A 19,737-nucleotide genomic window follows, 5' to 3' on the forward strand; every position below is an offset into this window, starting at 1 on the left:
GGGGCACAGGAGGTGGGCACCCTCTCTGAAAGCCCATGCTCTGGAATTCCCTAGCTTCTCGTGATGCTGGACAAAGCCATTTTAATTAATGTCCTTGCTCCTAGCAGCAAGTGGCTGGCCTGAGTTTGAAAGGGGATGATGAGGGACATTGAAAACAGTGTCTAACAAGGAAAGTCTGAAGGAACTGAGTACCCAGCTGGAAAAAAAGAAAAAAAAAACAGGACTAGAAGACAGCAAATGGGGCAAGGCAGTCACAGTGATTTCAGAGGGCAGAAATGTGGGATCAGGGGTGGGGCCGAGGGGGAGTAGCTTCCAGCTGACCCCACCTTAGGAGGGGTCATTCCAACATGAGATACTGAGAGTCAAGGTAGGATGTGGAGAGAAAGTTAGAAAACCAGGGGTCAAGACAAAGAAACTGACCTGTAGCAACCTTCCCCAGGCAAATCAGTGACTAACTTATTTTAACAGAGTTAAGTGCTGCGATAGAACCGACTCGAAACAGGCCACCTGCGTGTCAAGTGTCCCGGCTGTTTTCGGCATTGCAAACATCCCTAACCTATTCTCCCAATCTCATTTCAAAGGGAAGTTGAGTTGCTGGAATCCACAGTTTCCGCGCCTGCTCCTGTCTACCCCAGCCCTGGGCGTGCGCTTCCTCAACGCGTCGCTAGATGGCGCGGCCGCACACCCCGAAGACGCAGCACCGCAGTGGCGGGGCTCGCTCAGCACTGTGGCCACCACGCCCTGCAAATTATTAGGGACTCTTCCACAGCCATCGTACTGCTGTTTCTTTTGTGTGTGTGTGTGGGGGGGGCGCTTTTTTCCAGAATGGAATTAGGATCGCATTGGTGAGGACAGAACTGCAAAACTGCATCCAGTCTCCTGGAAGGGCGCCCCGTGGCAGGAGATCTAGAGGCGGCAGCTTCTTAAGGAGCAAAGCGAAGCTGCCCCGAGGTCCCCTAGGCCGCCAGGGGCCCCAGGAGCAGTTCAAAAGTGGGGCTTGTCTGCCACGCTGCGTGGCGGCCCTCTGGCTGAAATGCTAGAGAGGGTGGTGACGATTTGTCTCTGGGCCCTAAATCCCAGGAATGTCCCAGGCACAGCATTGCACGCAAGGAGCCTCCGGCGCGGTCCAGCAGGCTGTTCTCTCTCCCTCGCCGCGCGGGCCAAGTCTGAGGCCCGTCTGCAGCGTGAACGAGCATCTTTACGCTCTGCCTTTCGATAATGGCCCCCGCAGTGTGGTGAACGTACTTGAATCCGGTTGAAACATAATCGATCGCCAACATCCTTCCATGTTTTACCTGCCCTCCCCGCAAAGAACGCCAGTTTAAAATAATTCACTAACCGGTAACACACCGGTATACACCCATTGCTAAATGAGTAAATTCATGGGACGGGAAGGGCGCAGTTTGCAAACATGACCGCTTCAAAAATACAGATTTCTGTATTGCCCTATAGAGTTGTGCACAAAGGAATGTTCCCTGTTTTTGGTTTTGTTTTGTTTTGTTTTGTTTTACTATTTACTGCCAGAGCATACGGCGAATGTACACAAGTCAGAGGTGAATCCGCAGGTTTGGCTGCGGAGCGCAGTGAAAACCGGATCCGGCCAAGAACCGGCCCATCCTATGGCCGCGCCGGCTCCGCAGGCACCCAAACCTGGAGGGGACCCGCGCCAGAAGAGCCTGTGGGCGGTATCAGCTCCCGGACAGGAGCGGAGAATCTGATCGCCTCTGGTTGCCAGTTAGGGAAACCGAGGCGGGCCAGCCCAGGGACACCTCCTGCGGGTTCCGGGAGAAGCAGCGGCGGCCGATCCTCGCCCCGCGCGCTCTTCGCGCCGCCCGCGCACCCGCCTCCCGCCCTCCCCGCCCGCGGGCGGCCGCAGGATTGAGGAAGTGCGTCTGGGCTCGGCCCGGCCCCGCGCGCGCCCGGAGCGCAGGGGGCGGAGGGCAGTGGCGCCGCCAAGCCCTGGCCAGCTGATGTCCCCCAGCCCGCGCGCCAAGCCCAGTCGCCGTCGCCGCCACCTCAGGTAAGCGCTGTCCCGGCCGGTGCCCGTGCCCTGCGCCCCGCCTGGAGTCTTAACTGCCGCCAGCGGCCGGTCCGCGTGGAGCCTTGGGCCGCGCAGGTCAGGCCGGCGCCCAGGGGGCCGCCGAGGGCGCGGGGCGACCGGTGCCCCACCGCCCGCTCAGGCCCCAGGCAGCCCGTGGAGTGGGGCTGTGCGGGGCCCCGGATCGGAACCCCAAACCCCGCGCGGGATGGTGCCGGGTCAGGGGGAGCAGAGGCAAGAGCCCAAAGTAGGAAAACAACCGGGGTGCCTCGATGGCTTCTCAGCCTTTGGGGGAAACCTCTTCCTTCAGCTTGGAGCCGGGCCGTGGGAGCGCGCGTGTGCGCGTGTGGGTGCAAGTGCGTGTGAGCCGGGAAGGGGCTGCCAGGAGTCTCCCTCTTACCCCCGGGGGTGGCCTGGGGATGCGGGAGGCCCGAGAACCGAGTACACTGTCACCCTGCTCAGAGTCCAAGGCGTGCTCCGTGCCCAAGCGTTCAGTCTTGGTCCGTAAAAACCACCATGTCTGAGCGACCTCTCCTGACAGGGGCTCAGGGGTGAGGGCTGTCGGGAGCCAGGAAAAGTGAGAGAGTGATGGAGAATATGGGGACCTCTGGGGATCAGAGAGAGACGGTCACTGAGAATTTGAGGACTTCTGTGGCCGGCTCAACTGGCCCCTTCGCAGTGGAGGCTGCGAAGCTTTTGTCTCACAAACACGTCCTGTGGGGGGAGGGGACAGAGGGGCAGAGAAGCAGGAGCCCCTCCCACTGTCTCCCAGATCCCTGGAGGTTCTGCATAGGCACAACTTGGGCAGCATTAGCATCCAATGCCTTCTACGATCTGACTTGTCTTTGCTTAGCCCCTGAAAGAATAAAGAAATTAAATTAAAAACATACCTCGGAAGCTAATACAAAATGTTGGACGCAATTGAAAAATGCAATTTTTTAAAAAGGAAAAAAAGAAAGAAACAAATCCTAAAGGCGATCTTGGGGTCTTCCAGACCTTTTCACACACACACCCCCACACCCCGGGGTTTCCACCTCTGGGGGAGGGGCCCCAGCATCGCTGCTTTCGCTCAGTTGCAGGGACTTAGCCCCCATCCCCTTCCCTCATCCCTTGAATTTGGTCTGTTAGCAAGTCCCGTTCCAGTTGGCCTCTAAAATGCGCCCAAGTCCGTGGGCTTTTTTCTCACAGCATCTGAGTGCTCCCCAGGCACCACCCCTTTTGTGTGGCAGCCAGAATGATTTTTTTATTGTTTTTAAATAAGTGAAGCAGATAGTGCCATTCGTCTGCCTGGAGCCCTTCCATCGCTTTCCTTGTGAGCAGAGTGAAATCCAGGAGATCTTTGCAGGCCCAGCCCATCTGGCCTTCGCCACCTCAGACCTCTGGCCATTGCCCCGTCCATTCTGGCGGGTCTGGCTCTCCGGCGCGTGGTCTCCGCTGCCTGCTGACACTGCCTAGCCAGCTCCCCATCTAAACCCAGCCTCTGCCTCGCTCGTCTCCCCCCTCTGTGTTCTTCTTGGGGTCTCCACTGTGTCCCCACGTCATCTGTCGGACTTCTTTAATCCCCGGGCGGTGTCCACTGGAGCTCCAGGGGTCAGAGACTGTTCCCATACACCTGCCGTGTGCACTGCTGTATCTGGCCCCTCAGCACTGTCCAGGAGGGGCCAAGGTCCTACGGGGATAGTGACCGATGGCGGAGGGGCAGCCTTAACTTCGTTGTGGTTTCATTACCCTGAAGGGTATCTGCTCTCAAAGCCTTGGGTGTTCATCTGGGATTGAAAAGTACCCATTTCGTGGGTCTGCAGGTCCACGGCATCTTGAGGTCTGGGACTCCATCCCACACATTTTGTAGGCAAGCCCAGATTGATCAAGCCAGGCCAGTGGTTGCAAGGAATATCTAGGACCAAGGGCCCACCCCCTCCACCAGGCTTCTGATTCAAAAACAAGCCGGGTGATGGGAGCGTTCCTAACATTCTCTTCATTTGCACATGTCTTTCAACTCGTTGGTACCGGCAGTCCTGGTCTAGCCTCCTGAAAAAACCAGGTGAGCAGGTCCAGAATCGCCTGTGTCTCCCTTACCTGGTCTCTCCCGGGCTGCTGTACATTCCATGAGCTCACGAAGCTCACTCATCATGAAAGGGCCCATAAAAACATTCGTAGAATGAGTGCCAAGCTCGTTTTTGTCTCCCCTTTTCATTAAGCATTTGGGTTGATTCATTAGGACGATTAGACTTGGCAAAAGAAAACTGGTGAGGTGTAAAAATGTGTTGAAATAATAATCCTGGCAGAAAAGCTCTGGAAGCTCTATCTTGAGGATGCTTGTGCCATCAGGGAAAGAAACATGTCACTTACACCCATGATTTGCTGCTGCACTGAACCCAAAAGAAGCGGGAAGAAGCAAAGATCTGTCTAATGGCCCTGAGCAAAAAAAAAAAAAAAAACTCCAGTTGCTTCATCTTAAAATTCCTACCTTCGTGCCTAAGCCAAAATACAGATTGTAATTGCAAACGGCTCCAGAGGCAGAGGCCTCCACTGCTAAAGTGATTTTCAAAAGGAAACTGAAAATGGAAAGGGGAACAGAATGCACTGGGTGAGGGTTGGCCTACACCATTTTAAAGGGTTGGGGTTTTTTTTTTTTAAGTAAACACATGATAGGGTAAGACTTCTGTTTTGGGGAGCAATGTCTACTGGTGTTTGGATTTCTGGGGTGTGTGAGGTCCACCGGGGAACTGATTTGGAGAAGTGTTTACCAGCGGATGGCAACTGTTCTCCTTGGTGTCTGAATGTTCCTGGGGCTTGTATTTTAAAGCAGAGGTTCTTCCGTTTTGCTGCTTCTCCCTGTCCCTGTCTCAAGTTCAGGGCCACTTCCACAACCTGCTCCCTGGAGTGACAGACACCACGCCTGCCTTCCTCTAACAGAACAGAGGCCAATTATTGGCCCAGCCAGGAACACCAGAAACTGTTACCGAACACACACACAGGGCCAAGGGGGGCACATATACTATTACTGAAAGGACCCCCCACTAGATTCAATGGTCCACCACCTTAGGAAAGTCATCTCTCAATGCCAGAGGTGTGTGAAAAGGAAAGCAAATGTTTATTTAATGCTATACAGGCTTAGAAGAGTGACCTAATGTCCTTCATTAAAATATCAAAGTCCTTGAGGATACCCACAGACACCCACAGTGCTTCCTTCCTTCTCCCCCTGCCCTAATTCGGGTACCATATCTCAGGAGAAGAAGTAGGTGTCCGTGTTTCAGGCTGCTGGCACCGTCCGATGGGTCGCCGTCTGGTGGGTCACCGTCCAGGCAGGATCTCTAATTAATTGAAAGCCACATGGCACTGGATTTTCATGGCCTACTGGCAAGAGTTCTTTCACCCTTCTTCCAGGCAAAGTCTCTCCTGCTGCCCAGGCCACGCAGCCAAAGGGAGCACCCCAAAGCCGTGTGGTCCTCTTCTACCAAAGCTGCAAGGGTCCCTCGCTGGCAAAGTGTCATGGGTCTCTCCACCAAGGCTGTGGGAAGGGGGGGGCCCACCACTCCGCCAAAGCCAAGTAGCGGTTCTCTGCTAAAGCCGCATGGTGATTCTCTCCACCCAAGCTGCAGGGGTCCCCATTCTGCCCAAAAGCGCGTGGCTCTCCCATCAATGGCTACCACGTCTAGGTTTAAATCCCCACACCAGTCCTCCTCCGAAGCCCCATTTATGACTCCTCCCACAATTGGCTACACCTGCCTGGACTCCTGCATCCTTCCAGCTTTCCTGGGCAGGCGTAGCCCCAAGGTGTGGAGCCAGTCATCTCCAAGCTCTCACACAGGTGCTGTGACCAGGGAGCGTTGCCTCCCAGTTAAGTCTTGGGTCGGGGGAAGTCACTTTCATTCCTTGGCTCAAAGCATAGCCACAGCTATTTAACATATCCATGAAACCAGTTAAAGATTGTAGATATGTTAAATGACCATTCTAGAGGTTAGCTGCAAACCTGTTGCTATGCAAAACAGCTCTCAATAGCCCGGCTCCTTAGGTCCCTCCCCCCAGGTCAGACTGGTGGGGGTGGGGACATCTTATATATATATTTTTTCTAGTATTTCCTGGACACCCTGAGTTCTGGACCCCATCACAAATCCCTATTTGGGCCCCGCCTTGGCTGCACCCTGTTACATCCCAGCACTGATATTCTGGACTCTTTCATCCCAGGGCAGGCAGGCGCCCTGCTGGCCTCCCCGCCCCACCCCTGGCCGCAACTATCAGTAAGAACCACCCTGGCCCAGTTGTAGAAATCTTCAAACCCCACAGCAGCCCAGGGGGTTGCCCGGACGGGCGGGCGCATGTCTATTTTTAATAGATGAGAAAACTGAGGCACATGCCAGTTTCACCTGGTGCTTTCCCTGCCGCACGTGACTGAGACAGGTCAAGACTGTGACCCTCACACCATGCTTTCTTCTTCCCACGTTGTCTTGGACATCATGTACATGACCTTCCTTTTTTCTTTTTAACTCACTGTTTTAACGGAGAGCGCTCCATTTCCGAGAATGGTTGCTAATTACCCTGTACTTCACGTGCAGTGTAGAAGATTTACAAACAGGAGTAGAAACACATGCATGCATTTCACGGGGGAATACCCTTCGTATCATGCAGTCTACCCCGAGCCAGGCCTGAGCTGGGCCTGGGTCTTACCCTCAGGGGGCTTCTGGTCATGAAATCACCACCACAGAGCGGGCTGTCGTGTTGGGGGGCCCCCTAGCCTCCTTGGAGAGGGCGGCCTCGTCAGTCTTTGGAGATGAGTCTTCCTCTAACTCAGTTTCTCTTGATAATTCAGACTGTTGGGGCGGCATCATTCTCCACAGTGGGTGGCTGCCTTGTGACGCGTGTCCCTGACTTCTACCCATGAGAGGCCAGTAGCACCCCACCCCCCGCTGTGACAACTGAAAATGCCGCCAGACATTGCCAAATGTACCCCGGGGGGCCGGGGCAGGCCCAATCTAGGGGCCCCCTTTGCTCCCCCCTGGGGCTCAGACTGATTTGGCTTCATAACCAGCACCGACGCCATCCAGGACCCCTCTCCTTGGAACTGTGCCTGATGGCCAGTTGGGAACTGCGCCCACGTCTGGACCTTCCAGAAGGGTCTTCCCAGAGCAGGGGCCTTGAGTGACTCCCTGGAACTGTGCCTGCTGCACCCCCACTGCAGCGGGGGCCCCCGAAGACAGGAGCCTCATTTAGTTGTCTCGGTGTCACTGTGTAAGTGACAGTGATGTGTGACAATGGAACCATGACTGGACCCGTTCCCAGGAGGTGCTCTGCCATTGTTTGGGGTTCCTTCCAGAGTCTTCTCAGGGGGGACATGATTGGAGCCCAGCTGGGAGGCGAGGTGGGGGTTTCTGTCCTCTCACTGTGCCCACCTGACCGGGTGTGGCTGTCTAGATGGGCCGTGAAGAGGGAAACTGCTCAAGCGACAGGAAATACCAACAAACCGGTAGAAATATATGCAACTGTGCGTGAAGGCACCTGACAGTGAAGAAAAGCTTCCTGATTGTATGTTTTCTTTTTTTCCCACCAGAACAAGATAGCTTTCCGCTCCGCCATGACCGTGAGCCCATGCCTCAGACCTCCCCTCGGGCAGCAGTGGCCGTGACCACAGCCAGCACTGACTTGGGAGAGCAGCCACCCCGAGGGTCGATGGCTGGCATGTCGCAGCGACCGCCCAGCATGTACTGGTGTGTGGGGCCGGAGGGATCCGCCGTGTGTCCGGAGCACGCCATGGACACGCATAATGGTAAGGGCAGGGCCAGGCCAGCCTGCCGGGGCCTGACCCACGTGGAGCCGAGGCCACGCAAGGACAGGGGGGTTCAGTGGAAGGGTCTAAAATTCCAATTAGGTGGTGATGTGTTTTATTATGAAATAGATCTTGGCATTCTCACTTAAATCCTGCAAATCCAGGGGCTGTGGGACCATATTTAATGTGGACTCAAAGATGGTAAGAGTCAGATCAACCTTTCGTGTGGGTGAGAGATACTGTTTCAAAGGAGGGGCGATTTGACTTTGTTTCGTCGTCATGAAAAGAATTCGTGTTTGTGAGAGAACAACTGGAACAAAAGGAAGTAGGAAGCAAAGTCTCCCGGAGTCCCACTCATCGGCTTCTCTGGCCTTCACGGAAGCTGTTCTCCCTTCAGTTATTCATACCCTGCTGTTTTGCGTTGGTCGCCTGACTCGTGTCGATCCACCGAAACACCATTGGAGAGCGCAGCGCTCTGGAAAATGATTAAGCTAATCCTCACCCTCCTGTCAGACGTTTGGGGATCATCTGGGTTGCTTCTAGTTGCTCCCTGTTGCCAAAAGAACAAGCATTTCCATCTTTTTGAGATTATTTCCAGAAAAGAGACTTACAGAAGTGGGATTTCCAGTGTGCACATTTTTTAAAGGTTTTATTTATTTATTTCTAGAGAGAGGGGAAAGGAAGGAGAAAGAGAGGGAGAGAAACAGCGATGTCTGGTTGTCTCTTGTGTGCCCCCTACTGGGGACCTGGCCCGAAACCCAGGCATGTGCCCTGACTGGGAATCAAACTGGTGACCCTTTGGTTTGCAGCCCTCACTCAATCCACTGAGCTATACCAGCCAGGGCTGAGTTTGAACATTTTTAAGCCTCTTTCCACGTATTGCCAGATTTTCCCCTTGAGTTGCACCACTTTTCACATCAGTAGGACATCACCGATACTGTTGCAGACAATAAATATTTGTTAAATCCTCAGTACGGACCAGGCACTGGGTTCAGTGCTTTATGAAATAATCTCATGTAATCCTCACAACAACCTGTGGAAATGGCACTTCTAGTCCCGTTTTATAGCTGAGGTCTAGAAGCTTGGTCAAAGTCAACAACTTGTAAGTGACAGAACTGTAGTATAAACTCTGTCTTAACCTTGGAACTCTCTCATCCTTAAAGTCAAAGTCATCCTGCAGGGTTTGAGAGGGCCCCTGTGTTGGATTTGAGAGGGTCTGTGTATTGGGTTTGGGAGGGCCCCTGTGTTTGTACTCTCAATGGTATTAGCCATTCAACATTGTACCTGGCTTGGCAAACATTTAGCTCAGTTGCTTGCATGTTTTTTCTCCATTGAGAATAGCCAAGGGCTACCCAGGGTGACAATTCTGGAAGATTTCTTTGCGTGTAAGTCAAACTATGAAGTGGGAAAAGAATTTGCTTCTTGACTCGCCTGGCACTTAATGTTCTCAGAGTATTGGATTTGCATCTTTGGAAAACTTATTTTTCTTCTTTTTATCAGTTGCTTATTAGAAAGGTCTTACTTGATTAGCATGAGAGCAAACCTCCATGTGCAGTCGAAGGCTACACCCGATTTTGGGGGTGGCGCCCTCACCTTCCCAGGGCACCCACAGCTTCATTGTCCCGCCTGCCTCTCCTCTAGAAGTCCTGTGGACGGAGGGTCAGGGCAGGGATGTTGGGGCCCTTTGGGCCTTGCCGTGTGATGACTCTGTCATCTGCAAAAGCCCCTCAGGAGACTCTGCCCTGTCCCCCTCCTGGTCAAGAGCTGGTCTCAATGACTGCGTCTCCATCCTGGTCCCCAGACTCACCGGGGAGCATTGAAACTGCCAATACCAGCCACCACCTAGACCCACGGGATCAACATCAGGGAGGGGAGGGGGGACGGACCGGCATGGGTGCTTCCTAAAAGCTCTCCTCCCAGTCACGATTCTGCTGTGCCCTTGTGGGTGAGACTCAGCCGGTCGGCATGGTTTGCACTCCATAAAACAACTCAGACTGCAGTGTGTGTGCAGGGGTCCTGATGCAATGCAGATTCAGTCTGTCGGTCCAGGGCCCCAAGAGTTTGCGTTTCTAACAGTCTCTCCAGTTGTGCCAAGGTTGAGGCCCACCGACTGGGTGGCCAGAGACCCCCATGGATTCTCATAGGTCCCGGGGAGCTGGGCTGATGGGCCCTGGGCAGACCTGGAACCAGCCCAGCCCCTGGGCTTAATGCGGACACTCCCTGGTCCCCTGTTCTCGTCCCTTGGATATCTGTGTTTGGACCTCACCCTGCTCTTATAAAGAGTAGGGTCCTTCACCAGGTTGGAAGGAACAGGCTCCAGAAGTCTTTGCTGCCTCAGGGTCTCTTGCCCAGTTAAATCTCAGGACTCCCACCCTGTGTTCCGAATGCACCTCCGGGACACACGCCAGGGTAAGGCAGCTGATGGGAATCGATGCAGTGCCTCCCCTAGACACTCTTCTGGGTGCTTGGGGGTGGGGTGCTGGCAGGAGAGGTGATGTCTTAGAACCCTGATTCCAGGGAGGGGCCTAACCCACAGACCACAGAGCTGAATGAGATCAGAGGAAAGTGGCCTGAAATGCATTGGAAAATTCTGTCCTGTGGCTTCGCCTTACGGAAATCAGTCTCTATCAAGGAACTGCAATGATAACTGAACCTTCGTACTGACTTCTATGAGGAAGGTATAAATTGATGCTTGTGCCCCAAGCGTTGGAAGGTCCCACAGGGGAAAGCAGGGGGCCCCTGTCCTGGGCCCCACCCCCCAGGGATGAAACCCAGCAACTCCACCTGGAGATGGCAACAGGCCACTCACTTGGTGGCCTCCCAGCCTCCTGCAGCCACCGTGGAACCCTGCTGGGAGTGATGAAAACCTGAGGGTGGAGGGGGACCCACCCCTGGTCCCCTGCCCCTCCTGGGGAGGACAGTGTCACCGCCCAAACCTCCGTGGGCACCGGGAAGGCTGCGTCCATTTCCAATGGCTCTGGGTAAAACAGCCTGTGCAAGCTGCCTGTTAGCTAACGCGGTGGGCGCTTCTCCCGCTGTCTGTTCAGAGCCCACATGGGGCACTGGTGGCGTTAGTTGGGCCCGCCCTCACTTCACAGTCCTGGGTGACCTGGGACCAGGGGCTCGCCCTCTCTGAACCCTGGTCCAAACAGACACAACGATGAAAACAACCAGCCTTCGTTTTGCACCCCCCAGGCCAGCGGGCCGCGGGGGCGCTGGGATGCACGCGTGCCACCCTCTGCAGCTCTGCTCCACGTGATTCCACGTGTACTCCCCGCCTGGCACAGAGGCACGTGTGGGGAACGTGAAACGGTGGCGTGCTGTCTCCTCCACACCTGTGCCTGGGCCACAGCAATTCACAGGCAGCACCCCCACCCCCCACAGGGAGGCCCAGGCTCGGCCGCTGATTCAGGCAGCCGTGAAGAATCAGTTCCCGACCTCCCACCCATTCCAGTAGCAGTTGGTGGGCTTTAATTCATTGAAACAAAATGCATCTTATTTATGCATTTGTATTTATTTGCTCACGTAGCCAGCTGGGCCCTCTTCTCACGTCAAATCTCTAGCCTGGCCCAGTGATCTTAACCTTGACCCCAGAGATCTGCAGGCCTGACTTCATAAAACATCCCATGTTGAGTATAATTTTTAGGAGACCCCAGCCTGGGGACAGGTCACAGCCAGAGAGCAGCACGGTCTCGCCACAGGGATTACGGCCACTGCTTGCCCTTTGCTCGTCTGTGGCATTTATGTTTTCTGCAGCGAGCATTTGTTTGTTCCTGCGGTCGTTTGGGTTTTTTATGTTTTGTTTTGCTTTGCATTATGCCACCAGCACCAGCAGTATGATCTTGCAATATGTTTTATTTTTTTAATATTTTATGTATTTATTTTTAGAGAGAGGGGATGAGAAGGAGAAAGAGTCAGAGAGAAACATTGATGCCCTGGCTGGTGTAGCTCAGTGGATTGAGTGTGGGCCTGCGAACTAGAGGATCACATGGTTCAATTCCCAGTCAGGGCACATGCCTGGGTTGTGGGCCAGTTCCCGGCAGGGGCTAGTTCCCAGCAGGGGATGCATGAGAAGTAACCATACATTGATATTTCTCTTCCTCTCTCCTTCCCTTCCCCTCTAAAGATAAATAAAATATTTTAAAAAAAGAAAGAAACATTGATGTGTGGTTGCCTCTCATGCATCCCTTACTGGCGACCTGGCCTGCAACCTAGGCATGTGCCCTGGCTAGGAATTGAACCTGCGACCCTTTGCTTCACAGGCCCATTCTCAATCCACTGAGCTACACCAGCCAAGGCTGCAATGTGTTTTAAAAGTGTTGCTTCTTTAAGTGCTGATCTTCTGTGACCAGGATCCAACCAGCTCACCTCGGTGCTGGCATCCAAAGTCAAGTTCAATGGGTCTCTTTCCCCTAATTCCTTTCTGGAACAAACTGGAAATATTTGATTTAATGAGCCTAGAGCTGGGCCTGTGACAGGGGTGTCCAACAGCATAAAATCAGAAATTCACTTAAAATACGATGAGATTGTGGGCGGTTATGTGTTGCAACGTATTTCATATGTGGCCCAAGACAACTCTCCTTCCGGGGTGGCCCAGAGACACCAGAAGGTTGGTCACCCCTGTACCCTCTGGGCTTGGTCCCCCGAAGCAAACCTGGGGTCACAGGGGTCATGTGATCCCAGCCCCCAATCCAGTCCCTGGTCTCAGCCCAGGGAAGACTAGACCAGACCTGACTCCAGCTCTGCCCAAGGTGAAGCTGACATGCTTTGGAAATGATGAAGTTCTTACACTACTTCCAGGTAGAGTTTGGAAAAAGAGCTCAACTCTATTAAAGCCCACTTTGGGGCTTTGGGGGAAATGGGTGTGTGTGTCTCTGTGTGTGTGTACGAATGTGTTTTTTCCCACACGGCTACCTGTTTTGACGGGCATGGTTCACCTTGCATTTGTTCAGAATGTCCATCCTCTCGAAGGCCATGGGCAGATGAGTGCCTGGCCTGCCAGCCACCCTGTCGTACCAGGTGTTCTGCGTGTGCCTGTCCTGTGTTTGTGCTGCACAGTTGTGACCCAGGAAGGAATGTCGCAAGCCTATTACTACCGGCTCCTGGCCAGAGAGCCCTGGGCCAGGGCCACAGGGCAATCTAGTTTGACAAACAAGCCATTAGACATTCTTCTTGCCTCTTCCGACGCCGGTCGGAGTGGAAAAACCTGTCCAGCCAGCTGAGGTGAGGCTCCTGGAAAGCAGAGAAGTGAGGAAACTTCTCGATCCTTCAGGGCCTCGGTGAGGAGCCTCTTCTGGGCGTGGAGGGTGAGGGGCGGGGCTCGGACAGACACACCCCTACCTGCCCCATGCGGGTTCACAGCTGGGGCAGGCCCATCCCCCAGAGCACTTTCCTCCACCAGACTCAGCATGGACCAGAGGAGGGGAAGGCACGTTCCAGGAGGTCTCCAAATCCCAGGTTTTTACATGGCTACTTTCAATGTCTTCTTCTTCTTCTTTTTTTTTTTTTTGCCTCTCGTGTTTTCAAATCGGTGTTCAAAATCACTTCTGACTCTCAGCACCCAGTGGTTTTCTGAAGCGGGGCCTCTTCTTGCCTTCTAGAAATAGAAGTGGGAAATGGGCAGAATGGGAAGTGGCCCGAGGGCCGTGAGAAATCCTGCAGGGGACACGTGCGCGTCGATGGGTCCCCTTGGCGGTGTAGCTGCCAGCCCAAGTCTTTAACTTGTTCCTGAGGCCAGCGTCCTGTTCATCCTGTTCGTCCTGTTCGTGCCTGCTGGGCTATGTCCAGGCCTGTGAACCGGGTGCCCTCCGCCGGCCTGGCCAGACAATGAGGAGTCCTTACGGAGCGGGTGACAGGGAGGGAGGCTGAGAAGGGGCTGAGGGTGGGAGAAAGGGCTGTGCGCAACCATCCGTGGGGGCTGCAGTTAAGACCGCTGTGTTTCGATGCCGGCAAAGAGGTGGCCAACTATGGAAGCTCTCGGCTTACATGACTTGTCTTAAAGATTTTATTTATTTGTTTTTAGAGACAGGGTAAAAGAAGAAAGAGAGGGAGAGAAACCTCGATGTGAGACAGAAACATCAATTGGCTGCCTCTTGTATGTGCCTGGACTCGGGACTGAATCTACAACCCAGTCATGTGCCCCAACTGGGGATCGAACCAGTGACTTTTCACTTTTAGGGATGACACCCAGCCAACTGAGCCACACTGGTCAGGACTCATTGGGACTTTTAATAGGAACCTTAATCTGAGACTTAGATCCTCTCCTGATTATCTGATTATGGACATGCTTGATTACCTCCAGCCTCGGGGAGCTGACCACCTCTCAAACAGCACCAGACTTTCTATGAGAAACTCCATGAGGAAGCGTAGGCTTCAGGAACGGGTCCTGCTCTCTCTGAGTCTAGCTCCTAGGCCGCTCAGCATCCCCTCATCCCTTCCTGGACATAACTAAAAGCAGGTGCCTTGCCCTCCAACCTGTGGAGTATGAATTTCACTCCCATTTCCAGGAGTCCTCGTGAATGAAAATAGGGACTTCCAGAGTTCCTCAGAAGCCCCAATTATGGCCCCAAACTGTGTCCAGTTTATTCAGATTCCATTTAGCTACTCAGTGGTGAAATTAACTACTTGTTAATTACGAAGTGACATTTGTCATAAAGACAAGAGAAAAAAGCAAGAACAGAAGCATGTCTCTTAAGCCATAGAATCCTCCTGAGCTCATACCTCTGAGGTTACAGAAGGAATCACACATGCGTAAGGCACTGTATTTTCCACTGTAAAGAACTGTTTGGGGTCCTGACTGGTGTGGCTCACTGGATTGAGCGCCAGCCTGGGAACCAAAGAGTCACTGGTTTGATTCCCAGTCAGGGCACATGCCTGGGTTGCAGGCCAGGTCCCCACTAGGGGGCACACGAGAAGCAACCATACATTGATGTTTCTCTTCCTCTCTTTCTCCCTCCTTTCCCCTTTCTAAAAATAAATAAATAAAATCCTAAAAAAAAACCCAAAACACTGGGATTACACTCCATCTTGCTAATTCTTGCCAGGGCTGTGCCTGGCAGCTTCTATATCACCCATCATCCATCATCTAGCGCCCAGCGCACAGCACCAGGTGTTGGTTTAAATTCACCTACCTGGTCATTCCTAGAGAACCAAGAATGAAAAGAACTCAATTTTGGCACTTCGCGTTTATCAGAGACTTCAAGTGATTTCGAGTCGTTGAAAGGTTGTAGTCCATTATTTAGAATGTAGACCCAGGTGGGGATGCAAATTGGAGGTTCGAGTTTGAAGACGGGAGGGAAAGAATGAGACCCTTACCGGTCCTTTCAGTAGCTCATTTTGGACCTGCGATAGCCTAGTGGGCTCTTAGAGACGAGAGGTGGGGGAACCTCAGGGCGGTCCCCTCAGGCTGTTCCGCTTGCACCCCAGCTCTGACCAACAACAGGCCCCAGTGGGCAGTTGCTCGTTTCTCTGCACACGTCGCCAGCACGTCTGGGTTCAAAAGCAAAGAGCAAGCGAATAGGCCTGGCCAGTTTGCTCTGTTGGTTGGAGCATCATCCCAGGCACCAAAAAGTGTGAGGGTTTGATTCCAGGTCAGGGCACGTGCCTGGGTTTCGGGTTTGGTTCCCAGGTGGGGTGCTGTGGAGGGCAACCAATCGGTGTTTCTCTCCCACATACATCCTTCTCTTTCTCTCTGCCTTCTCTCTCTCTAAACTCAATAAATGTATCCTCAGGCGAGGATTTTAAAAAAAGTATCTAAGTAATAGTGCCCGTTTAGAGAAGCAAGGGCTACAGAACTACAAGGCAAAACCCCTGGTTCGGAAGGGGTCTATCTCTCTTTTCTGTTTCCGGTTCTAATTATTCGGATCATTGCCCTTTCTCCACATAAAGAACGCGCCCGAAAATCCCTCACTCCGCCCAAGGAGACAGGGTCTGTCAGCTCCCTGTTACGATAAAGGACAATGTCCTTCACTTTGTGCCTCTCCCTGATCCTCCCTCCACGTTGAATTCTGTCAGGGTTCTCCCCTCTCCACGTGGCAGTGGTGACATTGAGCAATAGGTTCCCAGCGCTGTGACTTGGCCTGGGGACTCGGTGCTTCCTGCGTGCAGCCCGGGAGGGGAGCACCTCTCCCCTTCTTTCACCTCCATGCCCGTCCCGCCGCTGACTCAGCTCTTAGCCTTGAGCCCTGGTTTATCCTGGGCACTTCTGAGGAGGACAGCTGAGAAAGGTTAGGGGAAGACAGGGAAGAGACTGGGCGTGGCTGAGAGCACATTCACTTCGCTGCCCCTGTAACCCCCACCGGAAATCAGCCACCTTCAGAACTCCGCTCCTCCCATGCGGTTGGATTCTCGTGGCTTGGTGGGTGCCTGGTTTCCTTCTGGAAGCTGCTAGAATCTTCCCTTGTGTGCTTGGTCTTTTGTAGCATCCTAATGGAGGACTGGATAAGGGTCTTTCTTTTTTCTTTTATATTTTATTTATTTATCTTTAGAGGGGAAGGGAAGGAGAGAGGGAGAGAAACATCAATGTATGGTTGCCTTTCGTGCGTCCCCTGCTGGGAGTTGGCCTGCAGGGAACTGGCCTGCAACCCAGGCATGTGCCCTGACTGGGAATCGAACCGCGATCGCCTGGTTCGCAGGTCCGGGCTCAATCCACTGAGCTACACCAGCCAGGGCTGATAAGAGTCTTTCTTCATTCATGCTGCAGATCCTGTGGGGGGAGCCAAAGCTACACCCCTGTCAGCCCTTTGAAGGATCCTTGTGTTGGCTTCGATAGGGTTTTCTCCTCTGCTTCTTCGCTTTTTTTGTTTTGTTGGTTTTTCTGCGAGTTAAGATGTCGATGGCTCATCTTTTCTGTCATGTTTTCCAACTCTTCTTTCTTCTCCTAAAGTTGGGAAGGTGTCCCGGACTTCGCCTCCCATTGGGTGTTGGGTGTTGGAGCTTGTCATTCATTTTCTATTTTTATTTTTTTATTATTATTTTAAAATATTTTATTTATTTATCTTTAGAGGGGAAGGGAAGGAGGGAGGAAGAGAAACATCAATGTATGGTTGCTTCTTGTGCATCCCCTGCTGGGAACTGGCCCCCGCTGGGAACTGGCCTGCAACCCAGGCATGTGCCCTGACTGGGAATCGAACCGCGATTGTCTGGTTCACAGGCCCACACTCAATCCACTGAGCTACACCAGGCAGGGCTCATTTTCCATTTTTAAAAGCTCGTTCCTGTTCCCAGCATTCTGTCCCCAAGTTAGACACATTCAGTGTTGTCTTGATTCTTCTAAGGGTCCAAACTGGCACTTTTTAAATTTTGACATCATTCTTATGATCTTCTCTGTTAATTTTAAAATGTATTTCTTAGTATCAAGTTCAGTGATTGAAATCAACATTTTTACTATGAACTCCAGATGAACTAATAATTGCATGAGTCAAAGCATTCTTCAGAAAATTTGCAACTGGTTGACTCTGTAAGCAGAGCGTGTTCATAAGGTTCATGGGAAGCAATTTCCTATGATGCTAAGAGAAATCAGCAAAATGCTGACAGAAAAATATTTTTTCATTGGCACTTAGGTGTTGTTTTTAAGATTTTATTTATTTGTTTTTAGAGAGAGGAGAAGGGAAGGAGAGAGAGGGAGAGAAACAGCAATGTGTGGTTGCCTCTCATATGCCCCGCCCCCCCCCACTTGGGACCTGGCCGGAAACCCAGGCACGTGCCCTGGAATTGAACCAGTGACCTTTTGGTTCACAGCCCACACTCAATCCACTGAGCTATACCAGCCAGGACCTTTGGCACTTAGTTTTGAAGTTCTTTTTAATGCCCTGCATTACCTACACTTCTTTTTTCTTTCAATTTAATTTTTATTGATGAGAGAGAAAGAGAAGCATCAATTCGTTGTCCCACTTATTGATGCATTCACTGGTTGTTTCTTGTATGTGCCCTGACCGGGGATCAAACCCACAACCTTGGCGCATAGAACGACGCTCCAACCAACCGAGCTCTTCAGCCAGGGCCTATGTACATTTCTTCTAAGGCCCGGCTTTTTATCCATCTTTGTTAATACAGTATTATTACTTCAACAACGATCAAGCTTCTCTTTATGGGACTCGCTGGTCCAGATTCTGAGGATACAGTCGGACCATGGCCTCTGCTCCCGTGGGGACTGTAATTCCAGCAGGAACCACCGGCGGGGAAGAACAGAGGCAACAGCAGGACTGATGCCTGGGGAAGCTAGCCTTATGGAAAGGTGATGTGCTCAGGAGGCACCGCGTGGCTATTTTTAATTATGTATTGGGCAAGACCTCTTTGAGGAAGTGACATTGACTCTCACGTCGGTTTGGTTGACCAGAAGGAAGGAGCCATGGGAGGCTGGGAAGTTTTCAACACACTGAAGACAGCAGAGAAGCCCAGCCTTCCTTCCTGTGCTCCCCCCATGGTGTGTCAGAGCCTGTGACGACCTCGTCGCTGGGGAACTGGAAGAACGTCCTCGCGATGCTTACACACAAGGGAAGCATGGCTAGTACACCCAGGCTCTGCTATCAGGAAGGGAAAGGGGCCCCCGAGAAAATCAGTGTTGGAGAATGATGTGCGAAGGGCACTATTTCGACCAGAAGTTGGGGTGGGTATCCAAGGATGGGTGGCAAGTGAGCAGACTCGGGTGAATGGAGTGAAAGCACCAGTCCCATGCAGAGCTGGGGCGTGGCATGACTGGCGAGGGCACTGGCGAGTGCAAAAGCTATGGAGTGGGGGTGAGCTGGGGATGCTCGAGGCACAGGGTGCTGGAAGCACAGCATGGAGCTGGAGGGGAGGCCTTGGTGCACGCCAGGGCTGGGCTCGGGTCTTATTCCTGGAGTGATGGCAGACCTAACACCTAAGGTGGGAGATCTCATCGCAGGAGCTGGAAGTGAAGGCTCCTGTGTAACCCAGGATGGTGTCGCAGGAAAGGAAGACCAGAGCAGCCTGGGAATGTGTTTTTTAGGGAAAGCCATCAGGACTCATTGAGGTANTGGCATGACTGGCGAGGGCACTGGCGAGTGCAAAAGCTATGGAGTGGGGGTGAGCTGGGGATGCTCGAGGCACAGGGTGCTGGAAGCACAGCATGGAGCTGGAGGGGAGGCCTTCGTGCACGCCAGGGCTGGGCTCGGGTCTTATTCCTGGAGTGATGGCAGACCTAACACCTAAGGTGGGAGGTCTCATTGCAGGAGCTGGAATCGAAGGCTCCGGTGTAACCCAGGATGGTGTCGCAGGAAAGGAAGACCAGAGCGGCCTGGGGATGTGTTTTTTTAGGGAAAGCCATCAGGACTCATTGAGGTATTTGTTATTATGACAAACCACCCCAGAACTCACTGGCTTAAAACAACCATAAAATTTGCCCGAGCTGGTGTAGTGCTGTTGATTGGAGCATTGTCCTGTACACCAAAAGGTTGCAGGTTCTATTCCCAGTCAGGGCACATGCAGGAAGCAACCAATCAATGTTTCTCTCTCTCTCTCTGTTTCTCTTTCTGTTTCCCTTATTCTCTCTCTAAAAATCAAATGACAATTGAAAAAAAACCCAAACAATAAAGTTCACAATTTCCCAGGATTCTGTGGGTCAGGTATTGGCAGGGCTCAGCTGGGTGGTTCTTCTGGTATTGCTCTCGAGTTCAATGCCCCAGTGCCTCTCCCTCCACATGACTTCTCTCTGTCCACGAATTTGCTCGCCCTACAAATGTCTAGCCCGAGCCTCTCTGCGGCATAGCAGTTGATTTGCCAGAGTTCAGAAGCAGGAACTCCCAGGCCTTAGGAAGGCTTAGGTCTGGAGCTAACTCTTCATCACTCCTGCTGCCTGCTATTGGTCAAAACAGGTCCAAAGGCTGGACCAGAACAGATTCCACCTCCCACAAGCAGGAGGAGCAAAAAGTTGGTGGCCATTGTTAATACACGAAGTGGATGAGCCTTGAGGAGTAAG

At 52.7% G+C, this 19,737-nt stretch overlaps 1 protein-coding gene across 2 annotated transcripts in view; it reads left to right on the forward strand.

Annotated features, from left to right (window-relative positions):
* Window positions 1-1,880: 1,880 nt before the first annotated feature.
* The window catches only part of LRRK1 (leucine rich repeat kinase 1), a 105,007-nt gene continuing 87,150 nt past the window's right edge, over window positions 1,881-19,737 (forward strand). For both annotated transcript variants that reach the window (XM_037053746.1, XM_037053747.1), the window contains exons 1-2: window positions 1,881-2,020; window positions 7,587-7,802. In XM_037053746.1, the coding sequence (XP_036909641.1) occupies window positions 7,625-7,802 (178 nt within the window). In that variant the 5' untranslated portion in view covers window positions 1,881-2,020; window positions 7,587-7,624. The remainder of the gene's footprint in view (window positions 2,021-7,586; window positions 7,803-19,737) is intronic.

This window comes from Sturnira hondurensis, unplaced genomic scaffold (assembly GCF_014824575.4).
Source record: "Sturnira hondurensis isolate 20B ecotype Veracruz unplaced genomic scaffold, ASM1482457v3 Scaffold0007865, whole genome shotgun sequence".
NCBI classification, from domain to species: Eukaryota; Metazoa; Chordata; class Mammalia; order Chiroptera; family Phyllostomidae; genus Sturnira; species Sturnira hondurensis.